The sequence below is a fragment of the Anastrepha obliqua genome, chromosome 1, assembly GCF_027943255.1.
Source record: "Anastrepha obliqua isolate idAnaObli1 chromosome 1, idAnaObli1_1.0, whole genome shotgun sequence".
Classification (NCBI taxonomy): domain Eukaryota; kingdom Metazoa; phylum Arthropoda; class Insecta; order Diptera; family Tephritidae; genus Anastrepha; species Anastrepha obliqua.
This window is the reverse complement of record NC_072892.1, coordinates 113,253,486-113,271,505: the sequence shown is the minus strand read 5'-3', so window position 1 is coordinate 113,271,505 and position 18,020 is coordinate 113,253,486. Positions and strand designations below refer to the sequence as shown.

The 18,020-nt window shown below is 36.7% G+C and overlaps 2 protein-coding genes across 2 annotated transcripts in view; both read right to left on the bottom strand.

The window, feature by feature from the left end:
- The window catches only part of LOC129235670 (RNA-binding protein Pasilla), a 151,384-nt gene extending 144,647 nt beyond the window's left edge, over positions 1–6,737 (bottom strand). The window contains exon 1 of the mRNA XM_054869643.1: positions 6,702–6,737. The gene's annotated coding sequence lies outside the window, so the exon portion shown is untranslated. The remainder of the gene's footprint in view (positions 1–6,701) is intronic.
- A 4,989-nt stretch (positions 6,738–11,726) lies between these two features.
- Positions 11,727–16,055, bottom strand: LOC129235669 (alpha-mannosidase 2). Its single transcript, XM_054869635.1, has 11 exons — positions 15,797–16,055; positions 15,474–15,716; positions 15,271–15,418; positions 15,043–15,214; positions 14,691–14,992; positions 14,440–14,626; positions 13,780–14,377; positions 13,337–13,713; positions 12,778–13,279; positions 12,135–12,722; positions 11,727–12,065 (listed from the first exon to the last, which is right to left on the bottom strand). The coding sequence occupies exons 1-11, from the start codon at positions 15,905–15,907 to the stop codon at positions 11,910–11,912; spliced, it is 3,384 nt and encodes a 1,127-aa protein (XP_054725610.1). The 5' UTR covers positions 15,908–16,055; the 3' UTR covers positions 11,727–11,909.
- Positions 16,056–18,020: the final 1,965 nt, after the last annotated feature.

Below are 18,020 nucleotides of genomic sequence, written 5' to 3'. Positions count from 1 at the left end.
GGAATAAAATTAATACAAATACATATATAATGACGTCAGAAAATCAGCTGATTCTGTCAAAAATTCTGAGAGCAAGATAGCGGTTGGCGTATATCGTCACCTTCTGTACTCTTCCCACCGAGGTTTTAAACTATCTTTAATTTAACCACATATTTATATGCAAGCGAATTAGTTATAGCTGGAGCTATTTTGCACGAGAAATGCAGGGACAAAATCTCAGCGATGTTTAAAAAACATCTTCATTCGAGTGGTCTCACGAAGTCAAACAACACCATTTCTGAGAGGCAGTAGCACCGAAATGAATGTTAATGTTTACAATGAAAAAGTTTTGAAAGGTGTCTTTGGACTCATGGACAGCCAGCCCAACATTTATGGTATAGGAGTGAGTTTACGGTTGAAAAAAGCTCAGTCCGAACTATAATGGATGAGAGGCATGTGCCACACGTCATTTACTGGATGCAATTGCTAGATGGCCACGGTTACATCAGTAAATCAGCTGATTTTTTACAAATCACTGAGAGCCGATTAACGATCTGATGTTGGCCACACCACTGCATTTTGTACATCGTGAGATGTGAACCCGCTCTTATTCTCGCTTTAAAATATTTTGAAGGTCAACACAAGATAATATCACAGTGTCTTTTTGCCGAAGAAGGCTCTTCTTCATGAATGGAAGAAGAATCTTCCGATTCAGAGAATCGAAAATTCGTAGGTTGAAAAAAATTTTTTTTTTTTCTCTTTGATTCAATGCAATTTAATTATACTTAACTAAATAAACACAGCATTGAAACAAGTCGCTTTCATTGTAATTTCAGAAAAGAAATATTTTAGGCAAACCCTAACCACAAAATTGGAATTTGCAAATAAGTTTTTCTTTATTGACGAATGCAAATTTTCTAGTTGTTTTCATTTATTACATTAGATATATGTTTTGTTTGGTTAAAAAAAAATTGCATGAAGTTGAGTTCTGAAGTAGCGTGCGCGTATATGTATGTGTAAATCCTGTGCATACGTATATATGTTTTACTTAAAAACTTTACAGTTGAAATGCTGCATTGGAATTTTTTAAATGTTTCATCATTTGTATATAAAGTTCATACGTATTTATTAAAATAGTGATTTCCCAAGCCTAGAATTTCCTTCAATTCTCAAATTCCATTGAGTGTAAAAAGCTGCGTTTATAAGTATATGAAAGCTTGTACTTGAAAAGATTCATTAATATAATTGCAAATGTATGTGCATACGCATACACATACACATATATATAAAAACCCATCGCACATCCTTTAATTTCTCAGCATGACATTTGACCATTGGAATTTTTCCCTTGCAATGCTGTTCTACGCATGCGCCGCGCAAAAAGTCAACTCAGGCAGAGCGCCTATCGTCACGTTGGTTTCCACTGACCCAACTAGAAAAGAACCATCCTAGCCAAGCCACTATTCCACTGTCGGTTTATACTTGGATGAAGTAAGTATTTATGTATGTGTGTGCGTATATGTATTTATATATTTGCTTTGGTAGCGATGTGACGGCATTTAGGAAGCTACTGATATTTTTCAATTGAATGTACATATGTATGTGTATGTTTCATATAGGTACATTAGTATGAGTCTGTGAAGCTATGGAAACGACCCTAGTGTAGGAAGCCAAAAAAAAATGTTATGCCTTCATTGAAATTTCCTACTCGCTTGACTGATGAAAATTGATTTCATGCTGCAGCTTTAAATCAATTAACGGCAATTTTGTTTTTCTTTCTTGCTACGTTATTGTTTTATTTGCGTTAGTTACTTGGAAAAGCCAGCAAGCTTGAGAGTTTTTATTTGCAATATATGTATAATACTTTTTTTATGTGAGAAAGGGGCAGCTTTGTTGTTGGCATTGCATTTGGTATTGATAAAAGTTAAATGCAGCACTGAAAACATTCGCTGGTATTGGTTTGGCGCCAATGGCTACGTGTTTTGTTTTTCTTTTTTTGTATCAATCACACTAAGCAACAAAATCAGAAAAAAAATACTTCATATCATATTTTCGAATAAAATTTTTTTATGTATTGTGATTTGGGTAAATTCACCAACTTACAACTTCATAACGAGTTTCTTGATGATGATTTAGAATATCTACTCTATATGACCAAAAAATCAAGGATTGCCTTTTGATTTTCGCACTCAAACCTAAGGGTGATTTTTTAGCTATTATCTTTTTAAACAGTTGGTTTAAACAACTGACGCACGTTTCGTGTTTTGTTTCACTGTCAAACATCTTCTGTTTAGTCTATAATTTAACCATGAATCGTCTTACAAACGAACAACGATAGCAAATCATTGAATTTTATTATAAAAATGCGTGTTCTGTTAAGAAAGTTTAAAGTCGAAAAATTGTGTTCAGCGACGAAGCTCATTTTTGGATGAATGGGCACATAAATAAGCAGAATTTTCGATTTTGGAGTTAAGATCAGCCAGAAGAATTGCAAGAGCTACCAATGTATCCAGAAAAGGTCACAGTTTGGTGCAGTTTATGGGCTGGAGGTATCATTGGACCGTACTTCTTCAAAGATGCTGCGAATCGTAACGTAACTGTGAATGGTGAGCGCTACCGTGAAATGATATCCAACTTTTTTTTGCCCAAAATGGAAGAGCTTGACTTGCATGACATGTGATTTCAGCAAGACGGTGCCACATGCCACACAGCACGCGTAACAATGGACTTGTTGAGAGGCGAGTTCGGTGAACATTTTATTTTACGTTCGGGACCTGTCAATTGGCCAGCCAGATCATGCGATATAACGCCTTTATATTATTTTTTGAGGGGCGATGTTAAAGCTCATGTCTATTCAGACAAGCCTGCTTCAATTAACGCATTGGAAGACAACATTAAAGAACTTATATGTGAAATACCGGCCGAAACATTGGAAAGAGTATGCCAAAATTGGACTAAGCGGATGGACCATTAGAAGCGCAGTCGCGGTCAACATTTGCATGAAATAATCTTCACACCTTAAATTATATGGACTGTACTATCGATTTAAATAAAAGTTTCATGAATTTTTCTGAATTTTACGTGTGTTGTTTTGAAAAACTTTCCTATAGCTCTTAAAAAATCACCCTTTATTATTGTTAAACGAAGGCTACTAAGCTTTGTTTCAAATTGTGCGATTAAGCGTAACTTAAGATAAAGCATATGTATTGGGTTGGGGAATAAGTTCATAGCGTTTTTATATTTTCTTTTATTTTAGAACGTTTTTTTCTTTTGCTATTTGGCAAAGGGTAAGTATTCAATCGATAGAACTCTTTTTGCTCTATAAAATTATGTTAATTGTATTTTTGAGTTAATTAATTTTTTATTAGCTTTGAGGTTTAGAAATGGAATAGCCAGGAGTCAAAAATCCACATTTTCGACACGTGCTCTGCTTTGCTTTTCATCGAGGTCAAAAAGCTGCCGAAGCAGCCCGGAACAATTGTAACGTGTATGGAGCAGGTGTCGTAGGCGAGTCTACAGCATGAAAATGATTTGCAAAGTTCAAAAATGGCGGCTTTGACGTCGATGACACGTGACAGCCGAAGGCCTTCTGAATTTGATGAAGAACGTCTCAAATCATTTTTGAAGGAGAGCGCTCGCCAAACCAGTTAGGACGCAAAACTAACACCCTATCGGAAGAATTATAATTTTTGCAAATGTCATCGTACGTCAATCATATTTGACACTTGTGGACTAGACAGCTGTAGTATACAAACTAACAAGCAATGAAACGCGCAAGTAACAAATATTCAAAAGCAAAATTGATTAATATTGTGCCACCTTGTACATGCATGCAGGTATATTTCCTGTCTTTTTTTTTATTCTTCTAATTTTTTTATACAAATATAGTTCATACTACAACAAAACCCACGCAACGTTTCAAACTTTGTACAAAATTTATAAAAATTCAGACAAGTTTCACACTTTCTAATCAGAATTAAACAAATTTTTTGGGCGCACAGTCTTATAGTCCATTAAATTTTAATATAATAAAGTGTCAGTTTTAAGTGGTTCAAAATTGATTTTTAATAATTTTTTTTTCTCTGAAGTGTTGCACATTTTCTTCATTTAACGAAAGTACGATACATTTTTCATACATATGTATTCATATATACACATATGCGTGTATAAATCCCATTTTGTTTTTGAATAACTTTTCTACTAAATAAAAAAATGAATTTAAGAATTGAAAGTTTTGTTTGGACCTTTACGTGTTCCATTGGTTGTCTATTTGTATACTGCAGCTGTCTAGTTCACAAGTGTTAAATATAATTAATGCACAATGCCATTTGCAAAAATTATAATTCTTCCGATAGGGTGATTAGTTTTGCGCCACCGTGTATATAAAACGCGAAAAAATTATAAATTATGTAAAAAGAGTAGACTCAAACAGAGTGACTGCTGAATTCGAACAGGTTTATGCGTGACTACATGCGATAGGTTCAAGCTCGAAGCCCACTGTAAACAATTACCAAATTACAGAAAAAAAAATTTTAACAATTATCGGCCCTCGGCAGGAAATGGCAAACCTCAGAATGCATTTTTGTTATAAAAACCAGCGTTCATTCGGGGCCGGCATAAAAATGATTATTTACTTCTTTGTAGAAAAACATGAAGATGCACGCCATAAATTGGAGGAGGGGTTTGGCTAAACACCTAAGGATCTGCGCGCCAATTATATAAAATGTAAATATATATTAGTTTACATGAACTGTATTTATTACTTTTAGTGTTTAGGAGGTGTGAACTACGGACAAAAATTTGTTTGAGATGAAAATTCATATTGCTTACGTGTTATGTACCGTAAGAAACTTTTTAACTATTTTTCATTTTTTTGATTTTTTTTTTTTTTTTGCTATCTTTGTTAACATCGATTTTTTAATATGTATTTCTAAAACCAATAGATATGCAAATATGCACAGTAGATAAATATTTCTACAAATGTGCATATGTATACATATGTATGTATGTAAATTTTTCGTTTAATGTATGTATCTGTGCGTTTTATGTAACCATCTTGACGCTACGCGAATGATTTACTCAGCTGCAACAAAAAAAAAGCAATAATAATAATGATAACACAGCAACAAATAACATGCGTATGTGTGTAACTTGACGGGCAATAGTTTTAAAGAGCAAAACATCAACAGCAACAAAGCGTGCTTTGCCGAACACTTGCGCATACAACCACACACACACAAGCGCATGTAATTATAAAATGTGCTTTCGTGGGCATATTTAAACGTTTGGCATTGAAACGAAAGTTTGTGCTGCGAGCAAGGCAGTAAATTTGTACGCAAGCGTGTGTCTGTGCATATGTATTTGTTGGCAGCATGTGCTTGAGTATGTGCTCTCTCGTTGACTGTCGCTGCTGCCGCCACCTTCTTTACAATACAGCAGGTTGCCCAGAGTGCTCGACCAACCGGCTACCGTTTGACTCGGTGTCGTCAATTTGAATTGTATAAATACATTTGTACGTATATATTTTTTATTATAAATTTCATAGGCACATGTATGCCCCACACACGCAAATACACGCACACCAATTTGCATATGGGTTTGCTTATTTGTCACTCAAATGCATGCAACGTAGCGCGCCAGCTAATACAATTGGGGCCTAACTTCCCAACTGACTGACCCAACGTTCGCTCTCCCACCCTTCCCTATCTCTTTTTGTCTACCTTTAAGGCGACCTACAAGCGATCAACCATGCACCTAATTTGGTCCAAGCTATCGGCTTAGTCAGGCACAAGCTACGAGTATGTAGTCTTTCAACTGAGCCAAAGCGCTCTCAGGCATACGCAACACATATGAACGTATATGTATATGTATGTATGCATGCATGAACATACTAACAAATCATTCATTGATCGCTCAATAAGCCAACAGGCCAACCGATCCACTGACAAATAAATAAATTGCCCCAGCGGAGTTCACAGGCAAATGCATTAAAATTGAGCGCATTCTCGTTAAAAGCAATATTTTAAAAGTTAAACTGCACACATACTTTTTATGAATGTATATGTGCATATGAAGTTAGTATAGTTTTCAATATTATTATCGGTTTTTTTCAGCATGGTGAGTATATAAGTTTAACTTTTTAAATTGTTTTCAAACGTTTCATATGTGGATATAAATGTATAAGCAATGCATATAAATTATTTTTACTCTCTTTTTGGCACTGAATCTTACAGCATCACAGCTGTTTGTCTTGTTTTGAGCCAATTTTTTTTAACAAATAATTTATTTAAATAAAAAAAGGCCACTTTTGTGTCACTACTCCATAAATCACAGATTTCTTTTAATTATTTTCTCTTGTTGTTTTTTATTTTTATTTTCTTTGTATTTATTAATTTTCAATTAACTTTTAGCTTGAATTCTCAAAACCACTTCACTTTGCTTTATTGGTAACCGTTAGCATAGTCGTTGATAAAAAAACATAATCATTGTTATATTAATTGTCACTAATGAAATGCTTTATCCACCACACCAGCGCACAATTTATTACAGAACAAAAATATGTTCATACGTATATAAATATGTAAGTATGCACGTATGTACATATACACAAATATAAACTAGTTATATACTTCTACTTGTTAAATGAAAATTGTGTATTCTAGTAATAATAGGAAAATACGATTGAAATATATACTAGCAACCAGATTGAGACAGAAACGTACGCTTACGAATGCGATTAAATCGAAAGTGATGATGGCGAGTCAACTTCTCAACGGAAAGCAGCCGTTTATGATTCCACAAGCTCAAATCACTAGAAGCACTCATACGCTACGCAAAGGCATGCAATCCCTCTCACTCAGCTTGCTCTTAGCTTACCCACAGGTACCAGTGTGTGTATATATATGCATATGTGCTTTTTACACTCTTCCGTTGATACACTCTTTCATATGATTTGTTGTCTAGACGTCAGTAAAAATCTGCTGCGCTCTCAATTACAAATACAGTAGGTTCTGTTTTTATGCGGCTTTTTTTTATGCGGTTTTGAAATAGTGCGGTTTTTTTTTAAATTACAAAATGCATGTCGACCTATGGGGAATTGTACATATAAACAAGATTCTAAACCAGCTAAGCAAAAACTCATCACAGATTGCATCAGAAATGCTAACCCTACAAGTATGGAAGATATATAAAGATATAATTTTCAAAGATACAATATTTTGTTTATGCGATTTTATTTAATTATTTCAGATTCATGCGGTCTATGGAACGTATCTATAGTAATAATATGGGACTAGTGCCCTTTTTTATGCGATTATTTCAGATTTATGCGGTTTTAGCATTTGAAACGTATCTATAGTTTTACTATAGAACTAGTAGCTTTTTTTATGCTGTTTTTTCTTTATGCTGTTTCTTGCGGAACGTATCTACCGCATAAAAACAGAACCTACTGTATGAAGAAATATGGGCACATGGCTTTCAGCTGATACTGCAAGCACGCTCTGCTCACACTTTCACATAAACACCTATAAATGGGCTTGTTTCTAAGAGTATTAGCTCTCATCTGCCTTCAATATCTCAAAGCGCCAATGTTATGTATACTCTCGCCAGAGCCAATTTGGTATTGGTGTGTGCGCGAACGTCAAAAGTTTTCATAACCGGTCGGGAGCGTTCATTTTGGAATTTGTGTTTTGCATGTCAAGAGCGTAACAACCACTTTACAGCTGAAAGCATATACGACGCCGCCACATATGAGCCTCCAACGCCAGCCGCCAGCCGCCAACCCAACATCAACTTAAGTGGGCTGCAGCAAATATTAACAAATTGAGTGAGCGAAAACAACACTTTCAATTTTTATAACTACGCAGTATACAAGATATAAGCAAGCTGTGCAAATTTATACAAGGTGGCGCAAAATTAATCACCCTAGCGGAAGGTTTATAATTTTTGCAAATGGTGTCGGACGCCAATCATATTTGAAACTTGTGGACTAGACAGCTGCAGTATACAAACAGACAAGCATTGGAGCACGTAAAGATCAAAATAAAGATTTCCGTTCCATATAAAGCAAGGCCAATCTATACAAGGTGATGTTGTTTTATAAGCTGATTGGGGTCTGAGTGTCAAAGTGAGAGAACTTGTAGCTTCTTTCTCTCTTCTTTCTTCAGCTGAAATTTTGATAATAGTCCACCAAATTATTGTATTTGCATAATCGAAGGAATTCCAAAATATGTTAGAATTTTTATTGTCGAAAATAAAATACAGAATCACTAAAAGCCAAATAAAAATAAATAAATATGAATTCGCCTTAAATGTGCATAGAACTAGGACACAGCATTATGGCGCACATTTTGGATTCGAATCTGCAGTTCAAGCCTCTACGGAAACTGCCCTGTAAGTTTAAGCAAAATGCTGTCCCTGTAAGCTTAGACTGAATTCTGCCAGGAATAATCTTTGACTTAAACTGTCAACATAGCACGAACACTGTGGTGTAGGTTGAAAAAGAACAGGCTGAAGCTCATGGCAAAGTGCTGATGTTGCGAGTTACCAAATCAGACAAAAACAAATTATAAACCAAAGTTTATGTATATATAATTGGCGCTTACACCCTTTATTGAGTGTTTGGTCGAGCTCCTCCTCCTTTTTGTAGTGTGCGTCTTGATGTTTTTCCACAAACTGTGGGACCTAAAGTTTTATGCCGCCTTCACATGGCTGATGATCCTTTTATGAGGAGCATTTTCATGGTAGAAATACCCTCATAGGTTTGCCATTGCCTTCCGAGGGGCGACCGCTATTAAAAACAAAGTGTTCTATCATACCCGACGTTTTGAACCTGCGTACTGCGGGATGGTAATCACGCATCAACCCATTCGGCTACGGTGGCCCACAAGAACCTAAAGACCGTTAATGTAGTCTGAACACTCAAAGGACAAAGGACAACCAAGTGCTTCTTGAAAAGGCCAGAACCCAGAAGGGGATCCCCTAGATCCGCATATATATAATCGAGAAATGTAGAAAAAAAGGGAATGCAGAGCTTGTTCGGTTTATACCTAACTGAGGTGACTCATTTTTGAGTCAGATGTGTTAGGAGTGGGCCATATACACAAATTCCTCATCCAAAGGCAATCAACGTGCCTGTATTGTTCAGTCTTCTTAAGCTAATGCTACCGAGACTTACAATAACTCTGGGTCATCCAAAGTGCTTTTTAAACCAGGAAATAAGGTGAGCCCACTGAAATAGTAAATCTCGAGCATAGCACGACCATCACAAGGAGAAACGATGGTCTGAACTGAATTCGGTCCTTGATAGTCGCGGTTAACTAATCAAGAGTACTTCATAACGCCAATTTAGCGACTCTGTTCGGATCTTCAATGAACTGTGTGATTAACTGCAAGCTGCTACAACAGCAACACACACCTTTCCTATTCGATCATCCTGTCACCGGAAATGCACTGAACAAATCCTATAGGCGTTGTAAGGTTTATCGGTCTCAGAAAATGAAAACGATGACAACTATCGAACCAACTTTTTAGGTGGAATGAAAAAGAGTAAAATAATAATGACAATGGGTTTATTGTTTTTCAAAATAGTCTCCTTTGAAGTCAATACACTTCTGCATTCGCTTGGACAAATTTTCAAAGCACCTCTGCCACTCGGAAGTGATACCTACAAAACGAGCTGTTTAAAGACTGCAACAACTTCTTCAGATGTTGAAAAGCGTTGGCATTAGGTGCCAAATTAGGTTTTTAAGGACGATGATCGATCATTAATTCGATCTTTAGCTTACTCAAAAACTCTGTTGGGTGAGCCGATACGTGAGAACTCGCCTTGTCTTGGTAAAGGATGATTCGTTTTCTGCGATTGGTTTTCCTTAATTCTCCAAAAACTTCTGGCAAGCAAATAGTTGTGGACCACTCAGAATTGACTTTTTAAGTTTCTCTAGAGGTACAGTTGCTTCATGACCAGATTTTCCAGTTTAAACGAAAAAACAAGCAACCATTTCTTAGAGGTGCTTCACCCACGAATAACTTTTGTTGGATTAAGATTGCCTTGGAGCACCCATACTGTCGATTACTGATTTGTGTCCGGTTCATATACATAAATCCAAGATTCGTCTCCTATTGCGATATGTTATCGACAAGCTTCGAACCACCGCGACTAAGTTTCTTCGACGTTTCTTTACACTAGTCGGCACGAGTTCTTTTTTGGGTGAGGTGCAGCGCACTAGACGGGGTTACCAAGTGGATGAAGGAGGCCAAACTACGGTTAAAGGTGAAAATCAATGAAAGGTGAAAATCGATAGTTTTCTCTCCATCTTGACAGCAGTCGTCAGCCTTTAGGACCAAAGAAGTGTTGCTGGTGACATTTAAAACAATAGGTCACTCGGTACAAAATTACGCTGTGCCCGTCTTTTCGCCTGGTCCCAGTGATTCGCAGGGGACAAAGATCCACACCTCTCAAAATACTGAACAGCCTCGGGATACCTCCTGATGTCTTGCCTGCAACAGCTTCCCAATAAGCCCTCCATGCTCCCGGTGCACAATAAAATTCTCAGCAAGCGGTCAGTGCTTGAGTGTTACTGGAGGAATCACCCTGCAGGCATTTGCTAGAGCTTGGTCCACCTCTCTAGCGCGTCAGGTGACGTCTCTTCGACTACAACGACGAGACCACCATCCTAAACGCACGCCCCCGAATGCCCTAATCGGAGTCCAACCACCACCTAATACTGACGAAGATCTTCAGTTGCCCTTACTGTCTGAATATTCTAATAGGTTAAACACCTATCCAGAATCGAACCCGACATCCTCAATATATGTCCGGCATGTGAAGGTACCCCGCACAATAAAAACACCAATTCACATGCTCTCTTAAGCCCTTTCGCTTAACACCCAAACTGTCGAAACTGCACACTTCCTGGGCCTACCGTTAGACAAGTTAGACGATGACCTAGTCACAGATGGTACTAGCAGGTCCCAGTGAATTGTTACAGCAACCACAACAGCAATATTTTTTTTTGCAATTTTGAAATTATTCGGTATCCAACGAGAACAAATCTTATTAACGACCAATATTGAGCATTCATGCTGCTACCAATAATACCCAAGGATGCCTCACAGTACGCTATTGCGTTAACAATGACGCGCGGACGATCTTTTGGACGATCTTCACGACATTTATCCTTCAAGGGTCGACGGCCACGTTGGAACTCTTTATACCTGCGTTTCATAGTGGCTAAGTATGGTGCTTCAACGCCAAAAGTCAAAGTAAAACCAATGCACTCTTGGCTTAATCCACGTCGAAAATCGTAATAAATCATCGCACGAAGATTTTCACTAGTTAATTTCCATATGTTGGGCGAGATGAATTTTTCAACTTACTCAAATAAGAACAACTAAATCTCGTAAATAAAAACACAGACAGTGTTTTAAAGGTGATCCTGTTAAAAGGCAAGCCACGCCACTCTATAAATGAAAATACTTCCAATATCAATTAAAAACTTTAATAATAGTTTTTGTCTTTTATTCAAAATCTGTTATTACTTCAAATAGATAGCCAACGAAAGACTTACATATATGGATTAATATCAACCTTTTTGGTTGGGAATATCATAAATTACAGGAAATATCATAAAGTAAAACGTGAGTTAAATGTTACTTTTATCACAAACACACACAAAAATGTGAATAAATTAAAATATTAAAGCAATATAATTTCATGATAAAAGAAAACGTATCATATACATATATATATATATATATATATATATATATCCACTAGCATAACGTTTGCAGTCAAAAAACTATTACAAACTATTTATTTAAAAGAGGTTTAAAATTATGCATTGTTCGAAACGTTTCATTGATGTGAGATTCACGTGTTTCAAAACTAAAACTAAACATACAGGACAGGTAAATTAATCGAGATTCTTAAATCAGCCATGATGTTGTAATATATATGCTTGCGTATCCAATGGACAAAGACTAATTGCTTCAACACTATCCGACCTTTGAGGGGATTGTAGGAATGTTAGACTTGTGTTATAAACACCGGTGATTGTATCAAACATTAGCAATTTGGTAAAGTTAATCTGGAATTCAAACAATATATTTATTCACACAATGTAAATTAGTGTTTCTTAAACATTACTGCCACTTACAAAGCCTGTTTGCTGATCGCCTGCACGGCACTGCAATAGCAGTGTGCGATGTACTACCACTCCAGTATTCATTAACGAATCCTTCGATTTGCGATCACGCGCCACTGGCAACTTCGCTAAAGTCGGCGGTAGATTTCTTAAAACGGCAATGGATGTATCCTCACCGGCACCACCTCGTTTTTCGCCAAAAGCCGCCTGTACGCCCAACCAATTATTTTCAATAAAAATAAATTTATCCAATGGATGAAGTAACGTTTGCGAAGCCAAGTGCGCCATTGGAGTTAAAGCACCTGACGGATGGGTTTCAGAAAGCATTAGGCAGGTGTCTATACGCTCTACAACAACTCGGAATATGTGCATCACTGGCTGATTGTCCAGCACTCCTTGGCCAAGACCTCGCTCATCGTCATGCGTTAGGCGACGATCTTGCATTATTTCTAGTTCGCCTGAATTCAACGACGACCCACCTAAAGGTTGTCCCGTCAGCAATGTCAGACGCAATGCGTCGTCTTCGATGTACGCAGATGATGGTATGGGATAGTAGTTTGCTTGCAGCGGCAGTTTGGCCAAACGTCGGCGCTTAATAATCTGCAATTGAGTTACAATTTTTATAAGCATTCAAAAGACAAAAGTAACACAGTACCTGTAAACCATTGAGATCGGTATAAAATAGGTCGGCACTCTTGATACGAGTCAAAAAACGCATAGCAATCTCAGTATTGTCCATGCGCCCAATATCCACTAGGTTTTGTATTTCCGGTGCACCACCACGTAGTAACGTCTGATGTACTACGAATGGCAACCCGACAGTTACGCTCGCTTCCAAAGGACCTTCGCTTACAAGCACAGTAGGAGGTCCCATATCGACCAATGGTGTCGCCGGTCCATGTGGCATAAACAAATAGGCACCAGATGCATCACCACTGTATTTATAAAATTTCAATTTTATGGGTATATGTGGTGCATGGGTGTCGATTTGAATGGACTTTAAAAGACCATCGCCACTAAAAGCGACAGTTGGGCCTCCGGCCACATGCAACGAAATCGGGCGATGCTCTCCAAATTTCACTTCATGAGGGTAATTTCCTAAGCTAATCGATATTGGGTTTGTAGTCAAAATGAGATTCGTCGCATATGAGCTATGTCTGAAAGTACAAAAAGTTATAGCAGTTTACATTTATTGGCATTTATTGCTGACATACTTCTGTTGACTTGTTTGCGCTTGTATTATGTATGTGACCAGGCCTAAGGGTGGGACATTCGCCTTGAATAATAATCGATACTTCGTAGTGGATGCTTGCGGTGTGATACTATTCGAAGGTATGTGACGATGCCACGTCCAAACTGGTGTGATTTGCACTTCTACAGGATTACCATGGAAGTCCGTTACACTCATATAAGGGCTTGAAACATAAAAATCAACTAACTCTTCGCGCCATCTCGCCAGAGAATTATGTAAAACAATGTGTTTAAGCGGTAATTCCTCGCCCAAAATAATCGTGCTACGACTGTCACTAGGTCCGGGCCAGCGGGAGTCATCCAGATAAAAGTAATGAAATTTGTAGTCTGGTATATAGATCTTAGAAAGTATAAACAAATTATTAAATAGCCGTACATGGAACTAACAAACATTTTTATTACATACTGAAGGTTTGGTAAGCAGTCTGTAAACCGCCTGTTGCATTACGAATTGGCATGTTGTCACAGCGTCCAGCATACGGCGCGCATAGTCTGTCACCACATGAGTCTTGGCTGTACCTGTTATACCGTCGTGATGTTGAAACAGCGATAGTTCGCGTCGTGCATTCTGAAGCATTACATCAAACTTTGCTGAAGGGTCCCATGGACGCCATGCGTGTAACATCTCTGCAGCGCGCACATAATGCAACAAAACACGATCAAGCCGCTTGTAGTACGGACGTGATGTGTAGTAGCCTGACCAGTAGTTGTCAACGCGATCCGCATAGGTGAAAAAATCACCACTTAGTACAGGGAATTCGCGCATAAGCTCACGCTGTTCCTGATGCACAGCATCGAAGTATTGCTGCAATGTACCGAACTTGGCCTCCACGAAATGCCGATGCTCCGAATTGATGTGATCGAAGAGTGCTTCGTAGTTGACCCGCTGCACATCCCATTCAGTGCTTTGGCTGAAACGAAAGTCATCACCTAAGGGTATCAGTAGCGCGTTAGTGCGATATAACTCAGCCTTTTTCTTCCACTGGTCTACCAGCATTTCCGCACTACAAATGTTCAATTTAAGAATAATTAGTACTTATTGTTACAAAACTGGGGCAGGTTTTACCGTTGCGCAACGTTATGCTCAGTGATCGGTTGTGGTGGTACCCGCCAAGGACAAGAAAGCCCAAACTCGTGCATGCGTTTAAAATCGAATTGACAGCAAATTTTCGGATCTGGCCCACACGTATGGGGAATATCATAGGAATAGAATGGCATCATATGAGTGAAAAGACTTGTGCTGCCTGAAGTATCTACAAAATATAAAGAAATAAACTTTGAAAGCCAAAAGCAGCATTCAATGTATAGAATAAATACCCCAAAGTTGTCGCCAGTAGAATTCCAACTGCCTTTTGAGCGCTAACTCCTTTTTAACTGAGTAATGCGTGCGTTGTATGAGAAGATTCTGAAAACCAGACTTTTTTAATATATAAGGCAAAGTAGGGCTGTGACCAAAGGGATCAATGGACCACGAAGACGTTGGTGTAATGTTAAAATGTTGCTTAATCCATGTTTGTCCTTCGGTGAGTTGCAATAAAACGCTTAACCAATGAGAGTTTGCTTCATCTGGCATGACCCAACCACCAGTTACAAATTCGAGTTGACGATTTTGCACAATCCTAAAAACAAGTTTCATCAAATTTTGTTTCGTTTAAAAACGTATGCGTACTTTTTCATTTCAAGCTTATTATGCTCTCCAAGATCTTCGTAGAAACGTGAAAAATACGATATCTCCGCCCAGATAAACGTCATGTCCGGATTCTCGCGCAAATGCCGCAATGCATTGGACAATATGTGTTTGGTGTCGTGTTCATAGTAGTCATCAAATGTTTTAACCCAGCCTATGAAAATAATTAAATTGTGTACTCGTTATAAAATTAATTAAATATGTTTTTACCTGGATCATTGTGAGAGTGTGGCACTACAAACACTTTTAATTTGTTATGCTCATTAAAACGTAATGGATCGTATTTAACGTTCCAGCCCTGCTTCCAAACACCGCCATCAATGTCAGCAAACGTCCACTCATTATACATGTCTAACATCTAAAAATTAAATAGTCATCAAAGTGCCTTTCATTAGTACTATTATTTCATGCACCTGCACATCTGGCTGTGGAACCTGCTGAAAGTCAAAACTACATTGGTCCGGTTCTGATAGTACAGGTTTTTCCAAAATTTCACGTTCCTGTTGATGTTCTAACTGGTTTTGTTCTCGGCGCTGTTCATTACTTTGCTGCCATTGGCGATCCAGACGGTTTTTCAAATGTCTCATTTCCTGCCCATGCCGGTGTAGTCCATCCTCCAAAGATTGCAATTTAGAAACGATTGCTACATAATTTGGCTGACGTAAAAAATAAATGTGGACATGAATTAACCGGTAATTAAAAAGTAATTAGTAGGCAAATATTGTTAGAAAATTACCTTTTTATCTTGCGCGGGTGCCGAGAAAATTATTAATAGATAAAGAAGCAACAACACAACCGTACAAATACCGCATAAAATCAGGGTATACCGTCGGCGTAAGCGAAACATTGTGCATCAACAAGCTTCTGTTGTTTCAAAGCCTACCTTGAAAATACTCCTTGCCGACGTCTAATTTACAACTTCAGTAATTATAATTTACATCAAACCTCCTAACATTTTCACGAATTGACAACACAGCTGAAAAAGTTGTTACAAAAGGTATTAATAGCAAAGCTAAATGATCGGAGTTGAAGCTAGACGCAGGGTGACAAAAAGGCAAACTATTGTCAAATTTCTAATTGTAAATTTGCCATCAAGTTGTATACATTTTTTCTTTCAAGTTTTCTTTCAATGGCTATGGTAGCAACCTTTTGGCCAAAGAAACTTGTTATGTATCAGTTAGTTAGTAGGAGAAATATGAATCCCCCTAATTAGAATAAAACCTAATAATACGTTCACATATAAGTAGATGATCAACTTTTTCGAGCTTAACTCCCAATCCGTAATTAAAAAGCGATATTTCACATACAAAATACCTTTCCAAAAATCTGAGATTATAAAATAATCCTAGAAAAAATCAAATATATCATTATTTTTAAGAGTGTAAAGAAAACCATCGAAGTAAAAACGAAATAAAATAGAAAAATGTTTGTAGACATAATTATAAAAAAATATTTGTTAGATATTATTAACTGTGCATTCATATAACAGAAAAAAAATGTGTGTCCTCGTATTACTTATTATAAAATGTAATATCGAATTTCGTATTGCTTACAGATTTCCTCCAACTGCTTATTATTAGCAGCCATTTGCGCAATTAAATTAGCTATTCCATCTCCTTGTATTTTCTTCATATCGTTAATAATAATTAAACAAACACAAAATACTGAAATATTCCGCCAAAATAATTTCTATGAAGAAAAACTTTTCACAACAGTATTGGCAGCTGATTGTCAACTTTGCAGTTAAACTGTCATATGTGAACGGGTAGATTAATTTTGTGGATTTATTGGTAATTAACGCTTATGTGAACGTATTTTTAAGAATGAAAAAGTAGATAATCTACTTATAGGTGAACGTATTATAAAAAGTTTATTTTGATTTTAATATATGTACATTAGTAGTTTTAAGTTTGCTTTATATAAAAAGCAGTCCCTTTTTTAATAATAATAAATAAATAAATAATACATAAATAAAATCAACTATTTTCTTAATTGAATTTCCTGATAGTTTCCTATATCAACTTGTTAGTTACCTCAAAACTACAGATAATTTTTCTTGGCTTTGGTATACGATTTTTTTTTCATATTTTGTGTAGTTAAGAACGTAATCGAACAAAATTTCAGTTAACGAAAATATTCTCGGGATTTGTTTTCGGTGATGTACATATATAAAATTTCTAATTGAATTAACATTTATTTAACTGTACAAAAAAGGGGCACCGCTACTAATGCTTTACTACTAAAGTTATTCATAGTTGGATTAGTTTCGGCTTATCTTGCGAAATACAACCTGCGGCTGCAACCGCAATTAAGTCGTAACTACTTCTAAATATTCTACGGGATGAAAGAAGACAATACGCAAAAAGAGAATATGAAGTCGATTGTCGATGACAGAACAGAATTCACCAAAAAATAATAGTTGAGGCTTGCTGTTCCTTTAACACTTCAGATACGAGTACTTTGTGCAATAAAATCTCTAAGAAACGTACATACAAATATAAGAGTAAGTAAAATATTTAATTTTTCATGCTACCTATAGACTTGTTAAAAAATGTTTGTTTAGTTAACAGCTTTCTATCAATAAACATTGGACTAAACTGAAAAAGAAAATTTAACCATCTTCTGTTGAAAAAGAGGTTGTCTGTAAAGTCGGTTTACCTTAAAAATTACTACGTTACAACTAATTGCAAATAACAATTTCAAAAACTAAAAAACGGAACTCAAAAAATTCAAAATATCTGCTCTTGAAATATAAAAACCTAGAGTAAATAAGATAATTAGATAAATAATTAGCCCTTTTTATATCGTTGGTTATATCGTAAGTTACGAGTTGCACGTAGAGGGCCATTAAATTTTATTTGTTCTAACAAATATGGACAATCAATTACACTACTGACGATTTTATAACAAAAATAAAGGCTTAATTTGAGAATACTGGTTCACCAAATTTTAAAGAGCGA

Coding starts and splice junctions, on each gene's coding strand:
- LOC129235669 (XM_054869635.1), bottom strand. CDS start 15,907: ATGTTTCGCTTACGCCGACGGTATACCCTGATTTTATGCGGTATTTGT. Junction 15,215..15,270: donor ACACTCTCACAATGATCCAG/GTAAAAACATAT, acceptor TTATTTTCATAG/GCTGGGTTAAAACATTTGAT. Junction 14,993..15,042: donor AATAAGCTTGAAATGAAAAA/GTACGCATACGT, acceptor ACTTGTTTTTAG/GATTGTGCAAAATCGTCAAC.